Raw genomic sequence first — 20563 nt, 5'->3', positions numbered from 1 at the left:
ACTTGCACATTAATAAAAATGAGAAGACTTAACAAGAAATGTATGTTAAAAGAACAAGCTCTGTCGACTGTAGTGCTTATTTTGACGGTACACGCTGAAGGACAGGAGACCAGGAACCAGCGGCCAGCGGGAGCATCAGAGCACGACGTACGGAGTCCTCACCCGGTACTTGCCGCTCGCGTCGGTCCAAACCACGGCCCCGTACACGGGCTCGCCTCCTACATTAGGGGCGGTGAGCTTGATGTCCACCTGGAACGTGGCCTTCTGCCCCACGCCACCAAACTCCATTGACGGCGGTGTCACGGCCACGACGACGTTGCTCGGCGAAACCCACGACGCGCGGTACGTCGCCGGGCCGGCCGTGACGCTGGTCACCGTCCTGCTGAATTGCATCTCCCCGGAGGTGGTGTTGGGGGGGAAGGTCGCGACGAAGGATGGGTAGTTCACGTCGTTCGACGCGATGGAGCAGTTGTACGCCGTCGACGATCTCGTGATGGCCGCGATCTGGGCGTTGGTGTAATTCGCGGCGCAGAGCAGCGCCACGAAGTCCTTCGGCCCGGCGTCGTACACTAGGCCCGGGTCCATGGCCGAGTTGGGGCTGACGTGCCCGGACCCCATGACCAGAGGACTCGCCGCGGTGGCGGTGCTGTTGCCGCTGCCTCTGATGATGCTGCCGGCGTCGGTGATCGGGCGGAAGGCGTTGTCTTTGGTGATCGCGGTGGTCATCATCGCCGACTTGATCATGGCCGGGCTCCAGCCGGGGTGCACAGAACGCAGCAGCGCCGCCACGCCGCTGGCGTGCGGGCACGACATCGACGTCCCGGACGCGACGAGGAAATCGCTGCCTAGCTCAGTCTGGCCTATCAGTCCCATGGGGTATAAGGGAGCCCACGACGCGATTATGCTGTCCCCCGGCGCGAGTATGTCCGGTTTGAGCACCCCCGGGTAGCTCGGCGACGGTCCGCGTGAGGAGTACCTCGCGACCACCGGCGCTGGCCGCGTGCCGAGGATCGTCTGCTGGAACTTCATGGTCGCCTTCGGGCTTGTGGTGGCGTTGATGTAGCTCAGCAGCGCCGGCGCATCCTCCGGGCTGATGAAGATGGCCGGCAGGGGCAAGGTGCCCTCCTCGATAAAAGACACATCGTCCGTGATGAAGATGGCCGCGCCGACGCTGGCCTCAGCTACGGCGTGTAGCTGTTCGTCCAGGTTACCAGTGTCACGGCACACGACTATGCTCGTCGTTACGTTCGCCAGCGACGCCGATGAATTGCACGCTGAGATGGCGTCGCCGTACAGCAACGGCATGTCCACCACCCATGCGTTCGCGGGGTACGTCGTGGCACCGGATATGGTGCCTTGTGTTCCTTGTGTCGTGTTGCCGTAGGACACGGTGCCGGAGAACATTTTCCGATCCACGGTGCCAGCGGCGACGGTGAGCAGCCATGGGATGCCGTTGTGCAGGCGGCCGGGCCGCGGGCCCTCGTTCCCTGCCGAGGCCGACACGACGATGCCGCGCTCCATGGCGGCGAAAGCGGCGATGGCCACGGGGTCCTCGTACAGCGGAACGCCGTCGAAGCCCATGGAGATGGAGATGACGTCGACTCCGTCCGCGATGGCCGCGTCCATGCCGGCCAGCACGTCGGACGCGTAGCGGAAGTTTCCAAAGATGACCTTGTACATGGCCACGTGAGCGCGAGGGGCCACCCCGCGCGCCGTGCCGAGCCCGTAGCCGAAGAAAGACGCGCCTGCCACGGGGCTCCCGCCCGCGGTGGACGACGTGTGTGTGCCGTGGCCCTCTTCGTCGCGCGTCGAGTTCATGCTGAGGACTACGCCGGGGTTCGCAGCAATAATACCCTTGTTGAAGTAGCGCGCCCCGATGAGCTTCCGGTTGCATAGGGAGGCGGGGAACTCCACGCCCGGCACGCACGCGCCGCGCCATCGGGACGGCACAGGGTCCATGCCGGCGTCGTCGAAGCTCGCGCTCTCGGGCCACACCCCGGTGTCGATCATGCCGATGATGACGCCCTCGCCGAACTTGGCCGCCGGCAACAGCCCACCGAGCGGGCTGAGGCCGAGGAACTCCGTGGAGTGCGTGGTGTCGTGGCGCCGGACTTGGGTATGGTGATCAGGGTAGGCGGAGACGAAGCCGGGCGCGCGGCTGAGCGCGGAGAGCTCGGCGACCGAGAGCGTGGCCGCGAAGCCGTGTAGCGCCTCATCGTAGGTGTAGACGAGCCGCGGCTGTTCACCACGTGCGCCGTTTGTTGAATCGGCTGCCGCTGCTACAGACGACAGCACGGTGGAGTACCATTCATGGTGGTCGGAGTGCGCCGTCGGCATGGCGGACTTGTCCATGTGGACAATGTACGACGTCCGCCCGGCGGCGGCTGCCGGAGCGAGCAGGAGAGAGCAGAGGAGCCATGAGCTACTCACTAGCAGCAGTAATGATGGACGGAGGGCGTGCAGTGCAGCTGCCATGTTTGCGATGGAATTGTCCTGAGCATGGCCGTGCATTATATACGTGGCGGTGTACGAGGACGTTGCTATCATCGGGATCGACATGGGCTGTCCTTACATTGTTCTGTGCCAGGGTTTTGCATCGACGGCATCGTTTTTCTCTTATCGTGAAACCATCGACAGCAAGGCTAGTCGTTGTGTCCCAGGAGGAACTGAGGAAATCCAGAAAAAATAAGACCTGTGAGGTTAGCAGACAAGTTACGGTTATTTCGATGAAGAATATGCCCGAGTTATTTTGCTCTTTTTCCAGATTTTGAATTCGCTTGCTGTCGGTGACCAGCAAAATGCCAAAATTGCCTCCCTCATTGGTTTAAGAGTTTTTTTTTTTTTTGCGGGTAAGAGAAGCATATTTTAGATTGTACAGTATAGTACAAGTAACGAGAGTTGTGCAAACTGAGTCTCTGCACGGATTGATGCACACGAGCGAAACACAGTGTTCCATCTAAAGGAACAACAAAATATCCGAATTAGGTGCTGGTGCAGTAATACATACTACTCCTTCTATCACAAAATAGCTGACTTAATTTTGTCTAGATACGAATATGTAGATTCACCTGTGTCTAGAAAAAATTCAGTCACTCATTTTGGGACACAGAAAGTCGGAAACCACAAGTGTAGCTCGATCTACACGTACCTTATTTTTTGAAAAAATTTGGAAAATATTATAAAGCTTCAAAAAATTCTGAAATTAAATCTACACGTAGATAATATCGTGATCTACCAACGTGAAATTTTTTGACTGAAAATACCTTATATTTGGAGCTGTGCAAAAATAACAAATTCTGATATCAATATTAGTGAACACTATCAATATTCGATGAAGTTACTATTGTGTTGGATGTAGATGGGTTGCACCTAGTAAATCAGCTTATACAACGACAATATGTGTAACCTTAAGGACCAACTTTGGTGCCAGCTTATGAGCTTTGCGAGACAACATTTAGTCACACATTGCTAGTTGCGTGAGTTGAGGCAGTGAGTTGAGGTAGCTTATAAGATTGTTTTCCAGATCCACTAAGTGAGTGAGAAACGAAGGAGTTTCCTCCTCCTCCGCCATTGCTCTTGTTGCCACGCCACGTCACGTATCGCGCACACGGGTGCCGTGTTTTGTGAATCGAGGTCAAGTTAGAAACCCGTTTTTGTGGAAGATTAATTTTTTCTTGATTGTGTAACAAAACAAGAACAATATAGCTTCATACATGATAGCGACGTATTACAAATAGGGACTACTTTGAACAAAATTGCATCCACTTAGTACCCAGTGCAACCAAATCTATGTGTCCGATGGCACATACACTAGAAGAAAGATTGGTATTAGATGCACCGCTTGGAGGCGGTTCTACCGCAAAACAGGGTTGTTTTTTTTTTAGGGATTTCTATTTTCGTGCCCCTGGTTCCTTAGTTGTGCTCAGTTTTCCCCAGCTTCTTAGTTTTTCCTCAGTTTTCCCCAAGACCTTGTCTGAAACCCGCAGAAGGAGCTCGGACGGAGGATTCCCGTTTAGTTGACGTTGGTTGGTGCTGGCAAGTGGGGCCACTGTTGGTGCCCCGCAGTGGACACGTCTTCACTTATCCAGATCATCATGGGACCCACAACTTGTCCACGTTAGTGCGCCGGACACACAGCTTACCCAGGTGACCGTTGCAAAATGGGAGCCCGAGCCAGCCCCGCGCCTGTGCCCGTGCCATTGCTTCCCCTTTCTTTCCCCGCGCCCCATTGTTCTTCTTCTCCGCCAGCGGCAGCCCTTCTCCGGCAGGCGGGTGATGTCTAGTTTCTCTTCGACCTCCCGTTCTTCATGGCCGCAGTATGGACCCGTGCCTTTGACAAGATGCCCTGACTGCCCACGCCAGGAGCCTCTGAAGCGGTCGATCTGTAAGACGGACGAGAACGGCAACCGTGGACGTGAGTTCCTTGCATGCGAGAGCTTGCCATATAGATAGGGGATAAGGTTAGATCTCGCTCCAATTTCTCTGTTTTCTCTCAATTTTCTTGCTATTCCCTCGAATTTGGGATTTAGGGTTCCCGTTGTTGTTTTCAGATCCTGAAGAAATGCAGGCATTTCGAGTGGATCGATGTGTACGTTCAGAGGCTTCAATTGCAGGAATCAATTGGCGCTATTGGGGAGCGCAATTTGGGAGGTGGGGACTTGCTGTAGAGAATGCGGCGGAGAGAGGAGCCCCGATTATGCCTAATGCTCCAAATGCAGGACTGGTGGAAGTGAAGGGAGAACTGAAGAAAATGAACAAGCAGTTAAGGCAGCTAATCGAGTTGAAGAAGCAAGCTAATCTGATGGTTGGTTGTTTTTTCTGTTGTATAATTTCGATCGGATTCTTATCATTGCTCACCAGGCGCTAGAAGTTGTTACAAGGGATACCTTGTTACAAATTCATTATTCAGTTACATGTACTTGTAGTTGTTTTCATAGTTAGTGTGTGCATTCACCGAAATTACCAACTATATTGGAATGCTCCCAATAATTGTTAGAGGGGTGACAAATAATCTATGGCTCCCAATAATCTATTCACCGAAATCCGCAAATATGTATGCCTCATGTTTATACCAAAATTATACCACTTTTGGGCCGTTTCAAATTACCAAAACTATATGCCAAAACTATATCCCCTAAAAGGAAAGGAAAGCGAAAGATAGTTGATAATTGTTAGAGGGGTGACAATAATGCATTCACCGAAATCCGTAAATATGTATGCCTCATGTTTATACCGAAATTATACCACTTTTGGGCCGTTTCAAATTATCGAAACTATATGCCAAAACTATATCCCCTAAAAGAAAAAGGAAAGCGAAAGATAGTTGATAATTGTTAGAGGGGTGACAATAATGCATTCACCGAAATCCGCAAATATGTATGCCTCATGTTTATACCTAAATTATACCACTTTTGGGCCGTTTCAAATTACCGAAACTATATGCCAAAACTATATCCCCTAAAAGAAAAAGGAAAGCGAAAGATAGTTGATAATTGTTAGAGGGGTGACAATAATGCATTCACCGAAATCCGCAAATATGTATGCCTCATGTTTATACCAAAATTATACCACTTTTGGGACGTTTCAAATTACCGAAACTATATGCCAAAACTATATCCCCTAAAAGAAAAAGGAAAGCGAAAGATAGTTGATAATTGTTAGAGGGGTGACAATAATGCATCCACCGACAGAGAGAGAGAGGGGTGGCCACGAAGAGAGAGAGAGGGGTGGCCACGAAGAGACGGGGAGGGGTATACTGCCCGTTAGATCAGTTGATCAACGGTTCGTGGAGTCGATCCGTGTGACAACGGCTCAACCAATCAGGATAAGTTTGGGCTTCTGAGAGCATTTGTGACAGAACTTGAGGGCAAAACTGAGTAGTACTAACAATCTAAGGGCACATAAATAGTAAATAGACTAAGATATTCAAACAAAAAGAATTACAAAATGAAAAATGCGTGTTTTGTACAATATAATTCATATTGGGCTACATCAAATTATTTGCAATTCAAATATACATGAGTGTGACAATTATGGCATCATTTAGACAAACTATGTTTTTGGGGAAGATGTTTTGCAAAGGGGTTTGAGTGGAAAACCATGCATCTTCATAGCTACACTAGTGATTCTGAGAAGTGGCAATTTGTGGTAAAACTTGATTCGTATATGTTTGTTAAGGTTTTCTTGGTGGCAGGTTGCGTAGGAAGACTCCATGAGTAGGTGCCACTATGTTTTTATTTTTTTGAATTTTTTTGCGCATGAAAAGCCTCAATTAGATATGTTAATCTCATTTGTTGACTCTCTGTTGACCAGCTACTTGAGGGTAAAAGTGAGTATATTGCACTTGCCAGTCTAAGTACTCGAGGGGAAAACTGAGTACAGATAAAATTTCTGTATAAGGCCCGAGGTTATAACTGAGTACACCAAACGTCCCAGGGTTAGACTCGTGTCGCGGTGCACGCTGCAGCCGTGCATAGCGGACGCGTGTTGCGGTACACGCCACCTTCGTCTTTATAGAGCCCCTCTTTCTCTCCCTCGACGCACGTTCTCACTGCAACCGCCTCTCCTGTCCCATCATCTTCTCCACAACCGAAGAAAAAACCCCGAAGAAAACCGCCGGCGATGGACAAGAATGAGATGCCCATTGCCGGCGCATCGGCCGCTGCCCCCGTCCAGGCCCCTGTCGCTACTTCCAACGTAGCCGCCGGCGCATCGGCCGCCGCCCCCGTCCAGGCCCCTCTCGCTGCTTCCAACGTAGCCGCCGGCGCATCGGCCGCCGCCCCCGTCCAGGCCCCTGTCGCTGCTTCCAACGTAGCCGCCGGCGCATCGGCCGCCGCCACCGTCCAGGCCCCCGTCGCTTGGGACCCGTACGAACCAGTGTCGTACGTCGCGCCGGAGAACCCCTACGACACCAGCATCGTCGACGACGAGCCGGAGGTAACCCTTTGCTCCCTTGTTCTTATCCCATTTCAATCCTTTTGTGTTAGATCTAGCGTTATTAGGGTTCGTCTGTTCCTAGTTCAATCCATTTGTGTTAGATCTAGCGTTATTAGGGTGCGTCTGTTCCTAGTTCAATCCTTTTGTGTTAGATCTTGCATTATTAGTGCTTGTGATTTCCTTTTGTTTAAGATTTTTGCCGATGATGATGAATATTTGGGCACAAATTGATTCAGGGTTTGGTCAGTAAACAATTGGTGTGTACAAATTTGTTGTGCATGATCTTTGGTTTGCTGACTCAAATCCTGGATATAAGTGTGTCCAATGTAACTGAGGCTACCTCTTTTTTCGAGCCCATATTATCATGCATGATCTTTGTTCACTCTCTGTTCCATCATCGTTGCAATTGACTCCGTGTTTTTTGCACGATCTTTGGTGCTACGTGACAGGTGCAGAGCAGCGACGTCGACAGCGACGACGAGTCCTTCCACACCAAGACTCGTCACGTCCTCAGGAGGCTGCAGTCCGGCCATTACGATGGCCCCTTTGCTCGAGGCATTTACAAGTGCCCCTTCTGCAACAGGAAGCTCCGCGCCACCGACTTCAACTGCCTGGTGAACCATGCTGAATCCATTGGCAGATGCGGCGCTAGAGTTGGAACGACGGTGAACGTGCATGCGTTCATGACCAAACACAAAGCACTTGGGATTCACCTGCGCAACCTCCAGGCGAGTCACATGCGCAACCTGGAGGCGTTGAACATGCCTACTGCACTCTATGTATGTGACTGCTCTATCTGTAGAGCAGCTTAAATTCATGTAAAATGTAGCTTATGTTGTAGGGTTCTATCGGTACTACTGTTGGATCTGTCGTGAATATATCTATGCTATGTTGGCTGCTCTATGCAAGCTTATCCTATATTTTCTCTGGATTTGTGCCCTAGATTTCCTACCTGATTGGGTAAAAACGAAGGCATAAAGAAATGAATGGCATTAAAAAACAGAAGGAGAAGCTGCTCTAGATTTGCTACCAATTTGGGCTATCAAATAGGAATGAGATCGAGCGAGAGAGAGACGAAAAAGGTCTGGGCGAAAGAGACAGAACCCACTCGTGCCCACGTCCCGGACCCACACGGCTCCACACGCTACGGCCCCACATGCTACGGCCACACAAGCATGCTCTCGTCCTGTCCCACACGGTTCCTTCCTACCAGCCCCACACGACGCGACCCCACAAACAACACGACCCCACTCGTCAGCACGGAACAGTCAACTTAACGGATTCCTGCCGTCGGAGCTGCTTCTGCGGGTTTCAAACAAGGACTTGGGGAAAACTGAGGAAAAACTAAGGAGCTGGGGAAAACTGAGCACAACTAAGGAACCGAGGGCACGAAAATAGAAATCCCTTTTTTTTAGTAGGTACCCCTTAAAAAATAACCATCTTCAGTAAAATATTTTTGGAGGTGCTCGAAATTAAAACCCGCCTTCAGGGCGGTCCGAAAAATGCTTGCCTTTCTTTCTTAAGTTATGATATCAGGGAAGAAATCGACGATGCCCCAGGTACACATTCTTCTTACAATTACTCAAATATATACTTTCAGTCTCATGTAAGCAGTGCGTGTATGCATTGTATTCCTTATTTGTCTGTCCCGAAAGGTTACTAAGAGCAGACCAATCATTGATTGTTACGAAAAACAACGCTCGTAGGTCAAATTCCTCTTCTTTGTGCTCATCCCGCACACGTACACCAGGTTTGCCCCACAACTGTAAAAGTTTATCAACTAATAGCCTTAGGTACATATCGATGTCGTTGCTAGGTTGCTTCGGATCTTGGATGAGCACTGACATCATAATGAACTTCCGCTTCATGCACAACCAAGGAGGAAGGTTGTAGATGCATAGAGTCAGGGGCCAGGTGCTATGGCTGGAGCTCTGCTCGCCAAAAGGATTCATGCTATCTGTACTTAGACCAAATCTTATGTTCCTTGCGTCAGCTGCAAAATCTTTGAACTCTCTGTCGATCTTTCTACATTGCGTTCCATCAGCGGGGTGTCTCAACTCCCCGTCCGACTTACGGTCCTCTTTGTGCCATCGTAACAACTTGGCATGCTCTTTGTTCCTGAACAAACGTTTCAGCCGTGATATTACAGGAGCATACCACATCACCTTGGCGGGAACCCTCTTCCCGAGTTTCTCGCCCTTAACATCATCACCAGGGTCATCTCGTCTGATCTTATAACGCAATGCAGTGCATACCGGACATTCATTCAAATTCTCGTATTCACCGCGGTAGAGGATGCAGTCGTTAATGCATGCATGTATCTTCTGAACCTCTAAACCTAGAGGGCAGACAACCTTCTTTGCTTCGTACGTACTGGCGGGCAACTCGTTATTCTTTGGAAACATATTCTTCAACATTTTCAGCAACTTTTCAAATCCCGAGTCAGATAGACCTTCATGTGCCTTCCATTTCAGCAAATCCAGTATGCAGCCCAGCTTTTTCAGACCATTATCGCATCCTGGGTACAGCGACTTTTTGTGATCCTCTAACATGCGATCTAAATTCTCCCTCTCCTTTTCAGTTTCGCAGCGTCTCCGTGGATCAGCAATGGTCCGACCAAGATCATCAGCGGGCTCATCACGTGTCTCTTCTTCACCTTCCCCTTCACCTTCCCCACGTTCAGCATCCTCCATGAAAGTATCACCGAAATGATCAGGATAGTTGTCATCAATATCATCCCCTTCTTCATCTTCTTCCATTCTAACCCCTCTTTTTTCATGCTTGGTCCAATAATTATAGCTTGGCATGAAACCGTGCTGAAGCAGGTGCACGTGAATGGTTCTTGAGGAAGAGTAACCCTTCTGATTCTTACAGCCAACACATGGACATATAACAACCCCCCCCCCCCCCCGCTTGTTCGCATTAACCACCGCGAGCAAATCATTCAAACCCGTAATGAACTCGTCACAGAGTCGGTCACCGTACATCCATTGCCGATTCATCTGCACTATTATTATATAAAGTATATAATTAACCATTATGCATTTGTTGAACTAATTAACTAGATAGAAATAATAGAAATTAAACTATGAACTACACACATGCATATTTTATCAATGACACATGAAAGGTTCAAGTTGCTAACCGTGATCGAGGAGGAAAAATAAATGAGAAAGCTTAAGTGTGGCTCGGACACTTCATATCATGTTTGTTTCATGCTCTCGGGCATTTCATCGAACACCTTGTGTGCATAAGAGGATCAAAGTCAACCCCACCACCCCTTGTGAATAGAAGTGGAACACCAAGTTGCTAAGTGAAGTGTGCTGCAGCAGTATTTATATGGGTGAGCCTTTTAGTCGCGGTTGGCCAGGCCAACCGAGACTAAAGGTCCGCCCGTACACCAGTTGTCGACCGAGGCCGATGGGCCCAAACCTTCGGTCGCGGTTCGCCTGCAGAACCACGACTAAAGACCCCACTAGTCGCGGTTCAAACATTTTGGAGACTAATTGGGTGGTATGGAAGCTCCTTTTTCTACTAGTGGCAGCGGAAAATAAACCCCCTCTGGTTGATCGACAACAACGACGACTCCTACACCAGCCCATACATTCCATGGAGCGAGGAGGGCGGCGACAGCGACTAGGACAACAACGAATCCTACACCGGCCCGTGCACTCCATGGGGCGAGGAGGGTGGCGGCAGAAACTGGATGCGTTGGTTTGTTTCCCGGATTAGCGTGATAATATTGAGCTGGTCTTCAGCCGTCGCTGCCGCTCAGAGGCGGTTAGGTTTTTACGCCTGAAAGGACACAGATGTCGCTGACATAGGCATCCCCAATGGGCCTGCCGAAGATGGTACCCGGGGTTTACTGAAGGCCCATGACTCGAAGAATATGAAGTTCGGAAGCCCAAGATAGAATTAAGGAAAGCTAGAGTTGTATTAGGAAACATAGACTTGTAATCTTGCGGGATGGGTCAGAAACCCTCCCGGACTCTGTAAACTTGTGTATCGCGAATCCCTCGGCTCCACCTCCTATATAAGGGGGAATCGAGGGACAAAGAAAGCATCGAATCATTGTTTCACGCAACCCTAGTTTTCATATTCGTCAAGTACTTTTCGGTTGAAACCTTCGAGATCTACTTGCCCTCTACTTCCAGCAAAACCCTAGTCTACAACTTGTAGGCATTGATAAGTTAATTCCTTGTCAATTGGCGCCGTCTGTGGGAACTAGAGGTGTCAAGGAGCTGATCTCGATGGCACGTTAAAAATCGTCGACTTCATCAACTGCAAGCAAAGCGATGGACAGAGGTAAACAGATCGAAACTGGTCTAGTCGATTTTGTTCCTCACCCGCCCTCCCGTTTGGATGCATATGCATATCTGGAGGAGCCCATGGAGATGACGTTCGGAAGGTTCCACTTTCGCGTCGAAAAAGAAGGAGCGTATCGTCTCAAAATTCTGATCTCGTCGGGATTATCAGCGGTCGATCCCGATTTTTCGAGCTCGACATCCTCAGTCGAGTCAGGCGACGAAGAAATCTCCTCGCCACGCTTCATCAGCACCAGGGCAAGCGAAAAACTTGCCAAGATCTTCAGCGACATGTCCTTCGAGTCGTCTGCGGACTCCAATATAAGCAGCGATTCTGACAGTGTCAACAGTCTCGACTTCATCGACAAATCCATCACTATGGGAAAGGTCTTCGCCAGTCTACGCGACGGTGTCACCAATCTTGACAAGATAGAAAAAATAAAGTATCATCAGATCTATGCGATCGGAGAACCAAGTCGACCTCAAGAAGAGACATCAGAGAACTTCGACGAGGCGGGAAATCCGTTCGTTGATCCTGCGGATCTCACGCGAGGCCTAGGGACAAAATATATCGGTACGACGACGCGAGAGATGGTGCGATTTCCGCAGGCCGTATGGGATCGAGTGGAAAGAGCTATCAATGGCACAGAGCCGATGACCGTAACAGCAACACCAGAGGAGTTACAAGCATATCAGTATAGACTCGCGCGTACCAGGAGAGAACTCGAAAAACAGAAGATCGAGTTAGACAGGAGGCAAGAAGCGGCATCAGCATCGAGTAGGCGAAGAGCGGAACTGAGAAGACAATCAGGTACCTCGGGAAGCCGTCACAGAGGGGCTCGCAATAGGGCAAGGTCTCGATTAAACAACATACCTGAAGCTGAGAGAGAGAATCTGGTCCATAACCTCGACATGTCCTTTATGTCGATAGACACGAGGGGGAATATTATCCCTAAGACACCAGAAGCAGGGTACATGGCGACGCAAGCTTTGATCCTCGCGTCCAAACCACCTGCCAGAGATCCAAGAGAGGCATTGTACAACATGGCCATGGCGGGAGTTGGAGCCATGGGAGCAGCGTTCGTAAATTCACCTCCTGAAGGATCAGCAAGGCAAAAAAGTCCACGACCTATTGTCGCAGCGCCAGAGAGAACAAGCGGAGCAAGGGACACAGAAATTCAGGCAAGGGTAGACAGGGCACGACAAAATAGAAGGAAGCATCGACATTCTCCAGATATAGCCGAAGAGGATATGTGCGGGCTACCATGTTTCACGAGGAGGGTCCTAAAAACTCGGGTGCCTTCAGGATTCAAGTTACCCGATAATTTCAAGAAATTCGATGGCCTGCAAGATCCCGAGGATTGGCTAGTCGATTATCTTGAGACGGTGAAGCTGATAGGCGGAACAAGAGCAACAGCTATGCAAAGCATTCAAGTGCACCTAAGTGGAGCTGCAAGGTCTTGGATAAAGAAGCTTCCTCCGGGTTCCATCGACAGTTGGGATGATTTCGAGGACATATTCGTCAAGAACTTTAGATCCACCTGCAAAAAGCCTGCATCGCTAGAAGAGCTGAGGTCGTGTCGACATAAGCATGACGAATCTATGAGGAAGTACATCCAGAGGTGGAACATCATTAAAAACTCGGCAGAGAACATATCTGACGAGAGGGCAATAGATGTGTTCGTGGCAGGAATCCGGCGAGGCGATTTCGTCGAGGACCTGGGAAGAACCAACCCAAAGACAGTATCAGCACTGATGGAGATAGCAAACAGGTGGGCGGATGGAGAAGATGTTGTTCACAATAAGCGACATAGGTCACCAGAGGAGGACCGTAGTCGAAATTTTCAAAATAGACGACGCTCTTTTCGGCAGTTCTCGAGTTATGATGCTCCTGGCCAAATATCGGCTGGTTTTTGAGTAGGCAGTGGAGGAAGCAATAGAGATAATTACCAACGAAGCAACGAGCAGCAAGGCGATAATAGAGATGATTCCCGAAACAACAGGCAAAATAGTGGACCAAGGTTCCAGAGACCGTATGTGTCTCCCGAGGATATGATGAACGGCCCGTGTCAGATGCACTTTTATGTCGACAATAACGGGAAAAGGCAGTCAGGGCATTTGCAGAAGGATTGTCGAAACTTTCAAGCAATGTTGAGGTTCGCTGGGCAAGCCAATGCTCAGGCAGCGAGTCGAAATCCTCAAGGACCCAGGAGTGAGATCCACTTACCACCTCCTCCCGCAATCACGGACGAAAATCAGCACCAGCTGAGAATAGCGGCAGCTCCACATCCACCTCCATATGTCGACCCCAATTCCAATGGTGCGGTGTCGATGATTCAGAAAGCAAGGCCATCCAATAGGGCTCAGAAAGTAATTTCGCGACAGGTGTTCATGGCAGAGAAGATGCCTCCACCAACGATTGACTACCTAAATTGGTAAGGACAGGACATTGGCTTTACAATTGCAGATCACCCGCAGCAAGTTCCTCGACCAGGGCAGTCAGCACTTATCTTACCAGCAGTAATCACGGGATTTGACGTATCTCGAGTATTCATAGATGGAGGCAACAGTTTAAACCTTATGTACGTGGATACACTAAGGAAGATGAACATATCCCTGGCAAACCTCAAGCCTACGGACACACGTTTCCATGGCATCACACCAGAGAAGCCAAGTTATCCATTGGGGAAGATCAATCTCGACGTTCAGTTTGGCACTCGAGAAAACTACAGAATAGAAAGGCTGGAGTTCGAAGTTGTTGATTTCCCGTCACAATACCACGCTTTGTTGGGACGACCAGCATATGCCAGGTTTATGGCGGTACCATATTACACATACCTTCTATGGAGGCTACCTGGGCCTAAGGGACCAATTACGGTCAAAGACAGCTTTGCGTTAGCCGATAAGTGCGACAAGCATTTCCATAGGCTATCAGAAACCTTCGGGATGCAGGCAGAATACATGGCGTCAAGGCTCATAACTGATTATGATGTGTTACCGGATGTAGGAAGGCCTCTCAGGGAGCCAACCTTCAACACTACGAAAGATTCCAAGGAAGTGCAGATCCACCCGACGGATCCGAAGAAGACGACGTCCATTGCAACAGACATGGACCTCGCATAGGAAAGCGCGCTCGTCGAGTTCCTCTGTGAGCACTGGAAAATCTTCGCATTGTGTCCAGCTGACATGCCAGGAGTACCCAGGGAACTTGCCGAGCACCACCTAAATTTGGATCCAATAGCGAAACCAATCAAACAACCTTTGCGGCGTTTTTCGGAACCAAACCGCAAAGCTATGCTGTCGGAAATTGATAGACTCAAAGAAGCTGGTTTCATCAAGGAATTACATACAGAAGCCACGTGGGTAGCTAACCCAGTGTTGGTGCCGAAGAAAAACACGAAAGTCCTTCGCATGTGCGTCGACTTCACGTGTCTCAATAAACATTGTCCAAAGGATCAGTTTCCCCTCCCAAGGATCGATCAAATTATCGACTCCACGGCAGGTTGCAAACGTCTTTCCTTCCTGGACGCATATTCTGGTTATAACCAGATCAGATTAAAAGAAGAGGATGAAGTTAAGACATCGTTCATAACACCTTATGGCGTATTTTGCTATAAAACAATGCCTTTTGGTCTAAAAAACGCGGGAGCAACATATCAGCGGATGATGCAGAAATGCCTGTCAACACAGATTGGGGAAAATGTACAAGTATACATCGACGATGTCGTCATAACAACAAAGAAGGGGTCCACGCTGATCGAGGACCTAAAGGAAACTTTCGACAACCTAGACAAGTTCTGCCTCAAGCTGAACCCGACAAAGTGCTCTTTCGGCGTCCCTGCGGGAGAACTTCTCGAGTTCTTAGTTTCAGCAAGAGGGATTGAAGCTAATCCAGAAAAAATACAAGCTATCGTAACAATGAGGAAGCCAACAAAGTTAAAAGAAATACATCAACTAATTGGGCGAGTCGCAGCTTTGAGCAGATTCGTCGCCAGGTTAGGGGAAAAGGCATTGCCGTTCTACGCCTTGATCAAGCAGGGAGAAAAGTTCCAATGGAACGAAGAGGCAGACAGAGCCTTCGAGGATCTCAAGCGCACAATTTCGATACCACCAATCTTGGTGGCGCCGAAGGAGAAGGAACCTTTACTGCTATACATTGCGTCCACACCTCAGGTGGTAAGCACAGCACTTGTTGTCGAAAGAGAGGAAGAAGGAAAACTCCATGGAGTACAAAGGCCAGTATACTTCATCAGCGAAGTTTTATCGCCTTCAAAATAGCGGTATCCTCAGTACCAAAAGCTAGCATATGGAGTGTGATACGCGTAAAACACGCGTCCGTTGGGAACCCCAAGTGGAAGGTGTGATGCGTACAGCAGCAAGTTTCCCTCAGTAAGAAACCAAGGTTTATCGAACCAGTAGGAGCCAAGAAGCACGTTGAAGGTTGATGGCGGCGAGATGTAGTGCGGCGCAACACCAGGGATTCCGGCGCCAACGTGGAACCTGCACAACACAACCAAAGTACTTTGCCCCAACGAAACAGTGAGGTTGTCAATCTCACCGGCTTGCTGTAACAAAGGATTAGATGTATAGTGTGGATGATGATTGTTTGCATAAAACAGTAGAAACAGTATTGCAGTAGATTGTATTCGATGTAAAAGAATGGACCGGGGTCCACAGTTCACTAGAGGTGTCTCTCCCATAAGAAATAGCATATTGGGTAAACAAATTACAGTTGGGCAATTGACAAATAGAGAGGGCATGACAATGCACATACATGACATGATGAGTATTGTGAGATTTAATTGGGCATTACGACAAAGTACATAGACCGCTATCCAGCATGCATCTATGCCTAAAAAGTCCACTTTCAGATTATCATCCGAACCCCTTCCGGTATTAAGTTGCAAGCAACAGACAATTGCATTAAGTATGGTGCGTAATGTAATCAATAACTATATCCTCGAACATAGCATCAATGTTTTATCCCTAGTAGCAACAGCACATCCACAACCTTAGAACTTTCTGTCACCGTCCTGCATTTAATGGAGGCATGAACCCACTATCGAGCATAAATACTCCCTCTTGGAGTTACAAGCAATGACTTGGCCAGAGCCTCTACTAGCAACGGAGAGCATGCAAGATCATAAACAACACATAGGTAATAGATTGATAATCAACATAACATAGTATTCTCTATTCATCGGATCCCAACAAACACACATGTAGCATTACAGATAGATGATCTTGATCATGATAGGCAGCTCACAAGATCAGACAATGAAGCACATGAGGAGAAGACAACCATCTAGCTACTGCTATGGACCCATAGTCCAGGGGTGAACTACTCACACATCAATCCGGAGGCGGCCATGGCGGTGTAGAGTCCTCCGGGAGATGAATCCCCTCTCCGGCAGGGTGCCGGAGGTGATCTCCTGAATCCCCCGAGATGGGATTGGCGGCGGCAGCGTCTCAGTAAGGTTTTCCGTATCGTGGCTCTCGGTACTGGGGGTTTCTCGATGAAGGCTATAAGTAGGCGGAGGAGATAGGTCAAGGGGCGTCACGAGGGGCCCACACAACAGGGCCGCGCGGCCAAGGGCCAGGCCGCACCGCCCTGTGGTGTCGCCACCTCGTGGCCCCACTTCGTCTCTCCCTCGGACTTCTGGAAGCTTCGTCTGAAAATAGGAACCTGGGCTTTGATTTCGTCCAATTCCGAGAATATTTCCTTACTAGGATTTCTGAAACCAAAAACAGCAGAAACAAGAATCGGCTCTTCGGCATCTCGTTAATAGGTTAGTGCCGGAAAATGCATAATAATGACATATAATGTGTATAAAACATGTGAGTATCATCATAAAAGTAGCATGGAACATAAGAAATTATAGATACGTTTGAGACGTATCAAGCATCCCCAAGCTTAGTTCCTACTCGTCCCGAGTAGGTAAACGATAACAAAGATAATTTCTTAAGTGACAATGCTACCAACATAATCTTGATCATACTATTGTAAGCACATGTAATGAATGCAGCGATCAAAACAATGGTAAATGACATGAGTAAACAACTGAATCATAAAGCAAAGACTTTTCATGAATAGTACTTAAAGACAAGCATCAATAAGTCTTGCATAAGAGTTAACTCATAAAGCAATAATTCAAAGTAAAGGTATTGAAGCAACACAAAGGAAGATGAAGTTTCAGCGGTTGCTTTCAACCTGTAACATGTATATCTCATGGATATTGTCAATGTAAAGTAATATAACAAGTGCAATATGCAAGTATGTAGGAATCAATGCACAGTTCACACAAGTGTTTGCTTCTTGAGGTAGAGAGAAATAGGTGAACTGACTCAACAATAAAAGTAGAAGAAAGATCCTTCAAAGAGGAAAGCATCGATTGCTATATTTGTGCTAGAGCTTTTATTTTGAAAACAAGAAACAATTTTGTCAACGGTAGTAATAAAGCATATGAGTTATGTAAATTATATCCTACAAGTTGCAAGCCTCATGCATAGTATACTAATAGTGCCCGCACCTTGTCCTAATTAGCTTGGATTTACATGGATTATCATAGCATAGCACATGTTTCAACCAAGTGTCACAAAGGGGTACCTCTATGCCGCCTGTACAAAGGTCTAAGGAGAAAGCTCGCATTGGATTTCTCGCTTTTGGTTATTCTCAACTTAGACATCCATACCGGGACAACATAGACAACAGATAATGGACTCCTCTTTAATGCATAAGCATTCAACAACAGATAATATTCTCATAAGAGAGTGAGGTTTGTTGTCCAAACTGAAACTTCCACCATGGATCATGGCTTTAGTTAGCGGCCCAATGTTCTTCTCTAACAATATGCATACTTAAACCATTTGATCATGATAAATCACTCTTACTTCAGACAAGACGAACATGCATAGCAACTCACATGATATTCAACAAAGAAATAGTTGATGGCGTCCCCAGAAACATGGTTATCGCACAACAAGCAACTTAATAAGAGATAAAGTGCATAAGTATATATTCAATACCACAATAGTTTTTAAGCTATTTGTCCCATGAGCTATATATTGTAAAGGTAGAGGATAGAAATTTTAAAGGTAGCACTCAAGAAATTTACTTTGGAATGGCGGAGAAATACCATGTGGTAGGTAGGTATGGTGGACACAAATGGCATAGTGGTTGGCTCAAGGATTTTGGATGCATGAGAAGTATTCCCTCTCGATACAAGGTTTAGGCTAGCAAGGTTATTTGAAACAAACACAAGGATGAACCGGTACAGCAAAACTACATAAAAGACATATTGTAAACATTATAAGACTCTATACCGTCTTCCTTGTTGTTCAAACTCAATACTAGAAATTATCTAGACCTTAGAGAAACCAAACATGCAAATCAGATTTTATCATGCTCTATATATTTCTTCATTAATAGGTGCAAAGTATATGATGCAAGAGCTTAAACATGAGCACAACAATTGTCAAGTATCACATTATTCAAGATGTTATACCAATTACCACATATATCATTTTCCAATTCCAACCATATAACAATTTAACGAAGAAGAAACTTTCGCCATGAATACTATGAGTAAAGCTAAGGACATATTTGTCCATATGCAACAGCGGAGCGTGTCTCTCTCCCATACAATGAATGCTAGGATCCATTTTATTCAAACAAAACAAAAACAAAAACAAACAGACGCTCCAAGTAAAGTACATAAGATGTGACGGAATAAAAATATAGTTTCAGGGGAGGAACCTGATAATGTTGTCGATGAAGAAGGGGATGCCTTGGGCATCCCCAAGCTTAGACGCTTGAGTCTTCTTGATATATGCAGGGGTGAACCACCGGGGCATCCCCAAGCTTAGAGCTTTCACTCTCCTTGATCATAGTGTATATCATCCTCCTCTCTTGATCCTTGAAAACTTCCTCCACACCAAACTCAAAGCAACTCATCAGAGGGTTAGTGCACAATTAAAATTCACATATTCAGAGGTGACACAATCATTCTTTATACTTCTGGACATTGCACAAAGCTACTGAAAGTCAATGGAACAAAGAAATCCATCAAGCATGACAAAACAGTCAATGCAAAATAAAAGGCAGAATCTGTCAAAACAGAACAGTTCGTAAAGACGAATTTTTAACAGGCACAAGACTTGCTCAGATGAGAAAACTTAAAACTAATGAAAGTTGCGTACATATCTGAGGATCACTCACGTAAATTGGCATAATTTTCTGAGTTACCTACAGAGAATTAGACCCAGATTCGTGACAGCAAAGAAAACTGTTTCTGCGCAGTAATCCAAATCTAGTATCATACTTTTATTAGAGACTTTACTTGGCACAACAATGCAATAAAACTAAGATAAGGAGAGGTTTCTACAGTAGTAAACAACTTCCAAGACTCAAATATAAAACAAAATTACTGTAGTAAAAATATGGGTTGTCTCCCATAAGCGCTTTTTTTAACGCCTTTCAGCTAGGCGCAGAAAGTGTGTATCAAGTATTATCGAGAGATGAAGCATCAACATCACAACTTGTTCTAATAATAGAATCAAAAGGTAACTTCATTCTCTTTCTAGGGAAGTGTTCCATACCTTTCTTGAGAGGAAATTGATATTTAATGTTACCTTCCTTCATATCAATGGTAGCACCAACAGTTCGAAGAAAAGGTCTTCCCAATATAATGGGACAAGATGCATTGCATTCAATATCCAAGACAACAAAATCAACGGGGACAAGGTTATTGTTAACGGTAATGCGAACATTATCAACTTTTCCCAAAGGTTTCTTTATAGCATTATCAACAAGATTAACATCCAAATAACAATTTTTCAATGGTGGCAAGTCAAGCATATCATAAATTTTCTTAGGCATAACAGAAATACTTGCACCAAGATCACATAAAGCATTACAACCAAAGTCATTGACCTTCATCTTAATGATGGGTTCCCAACCATCCTCTAGCTTCCTAGGAATAGAAGTTTCGCGTTCTAGTTTCTCTTCTCTAGCTTTTATGAGAGCATTTGTAATATGTTTTGTGAAAGCCAAATTTATAGCACTAGCATTAGGACTCTTAGCAAGTTTTTGTAAGAACTTTATAACTTCAGAGATATGAAAATCATCAAAATCCAAACCATTAGGATCTAAAGCAATGGGACCATTGTCCCCAATGTTGGAAAAAATTTCAGCAGTTTTATCACAGGCAGTTTCAGCAGTTTTAGCAGTTTCAGGCAGTTTTTCGCGCTTTGCATTAGAAGTGGAACCATTGCTAACACCAATTCTTTTACCATTATTAGTAGGAGGTGCAGCAACATGTGTA

The 20563-nt window shown here is 47.0% G+C and overlaps 1 protein-coding gene across 1 annotated transcript; it reads right to left on the bottom strand.

Annotated features, from left to right (window-relative positions):
* Nucleotides 1–32: 32 nt before the first annotated feature.
* Nucleotides 33–2454, bottom strand: LOC127344242 (subtilisin-like protease SBT3). Its single transcript, XM_051370469.2, has one exon. It carries the CDS (start codon nucleotides 2350–2352, stop codon nucleotides 136–138), a length of 2217 nt encoding a protein of 738 aa, XP_051226429.2. The 5' UTR covers nucleotides 2353–2454; the 3' UTR covers nucleotides 33–135.
* Nucleotides 2455–20563: the final 18109 nt, after the last annotated feature.

This window comes from Lolium perenne, chromosome 3, assembly GCF_019359855.2.
Source record: "Lolium perenne isolate Kyuss_39 chromosome 3, Kyuss_2.0, whole genome shotgun sequence".
Classification (NCBI taxonomy): domain Eukaryota; kingdom Viridiplantae; phylum Streptophyta; class Magnoliopsida; order Poales; family Poaceae; genus Lolium; species Lolium perenne.
The sequence above is the reverse complement of the archived record's forward strand: the minus strand, read 5'-3'. Positions and strand labels throughout refer to the sequence as shown.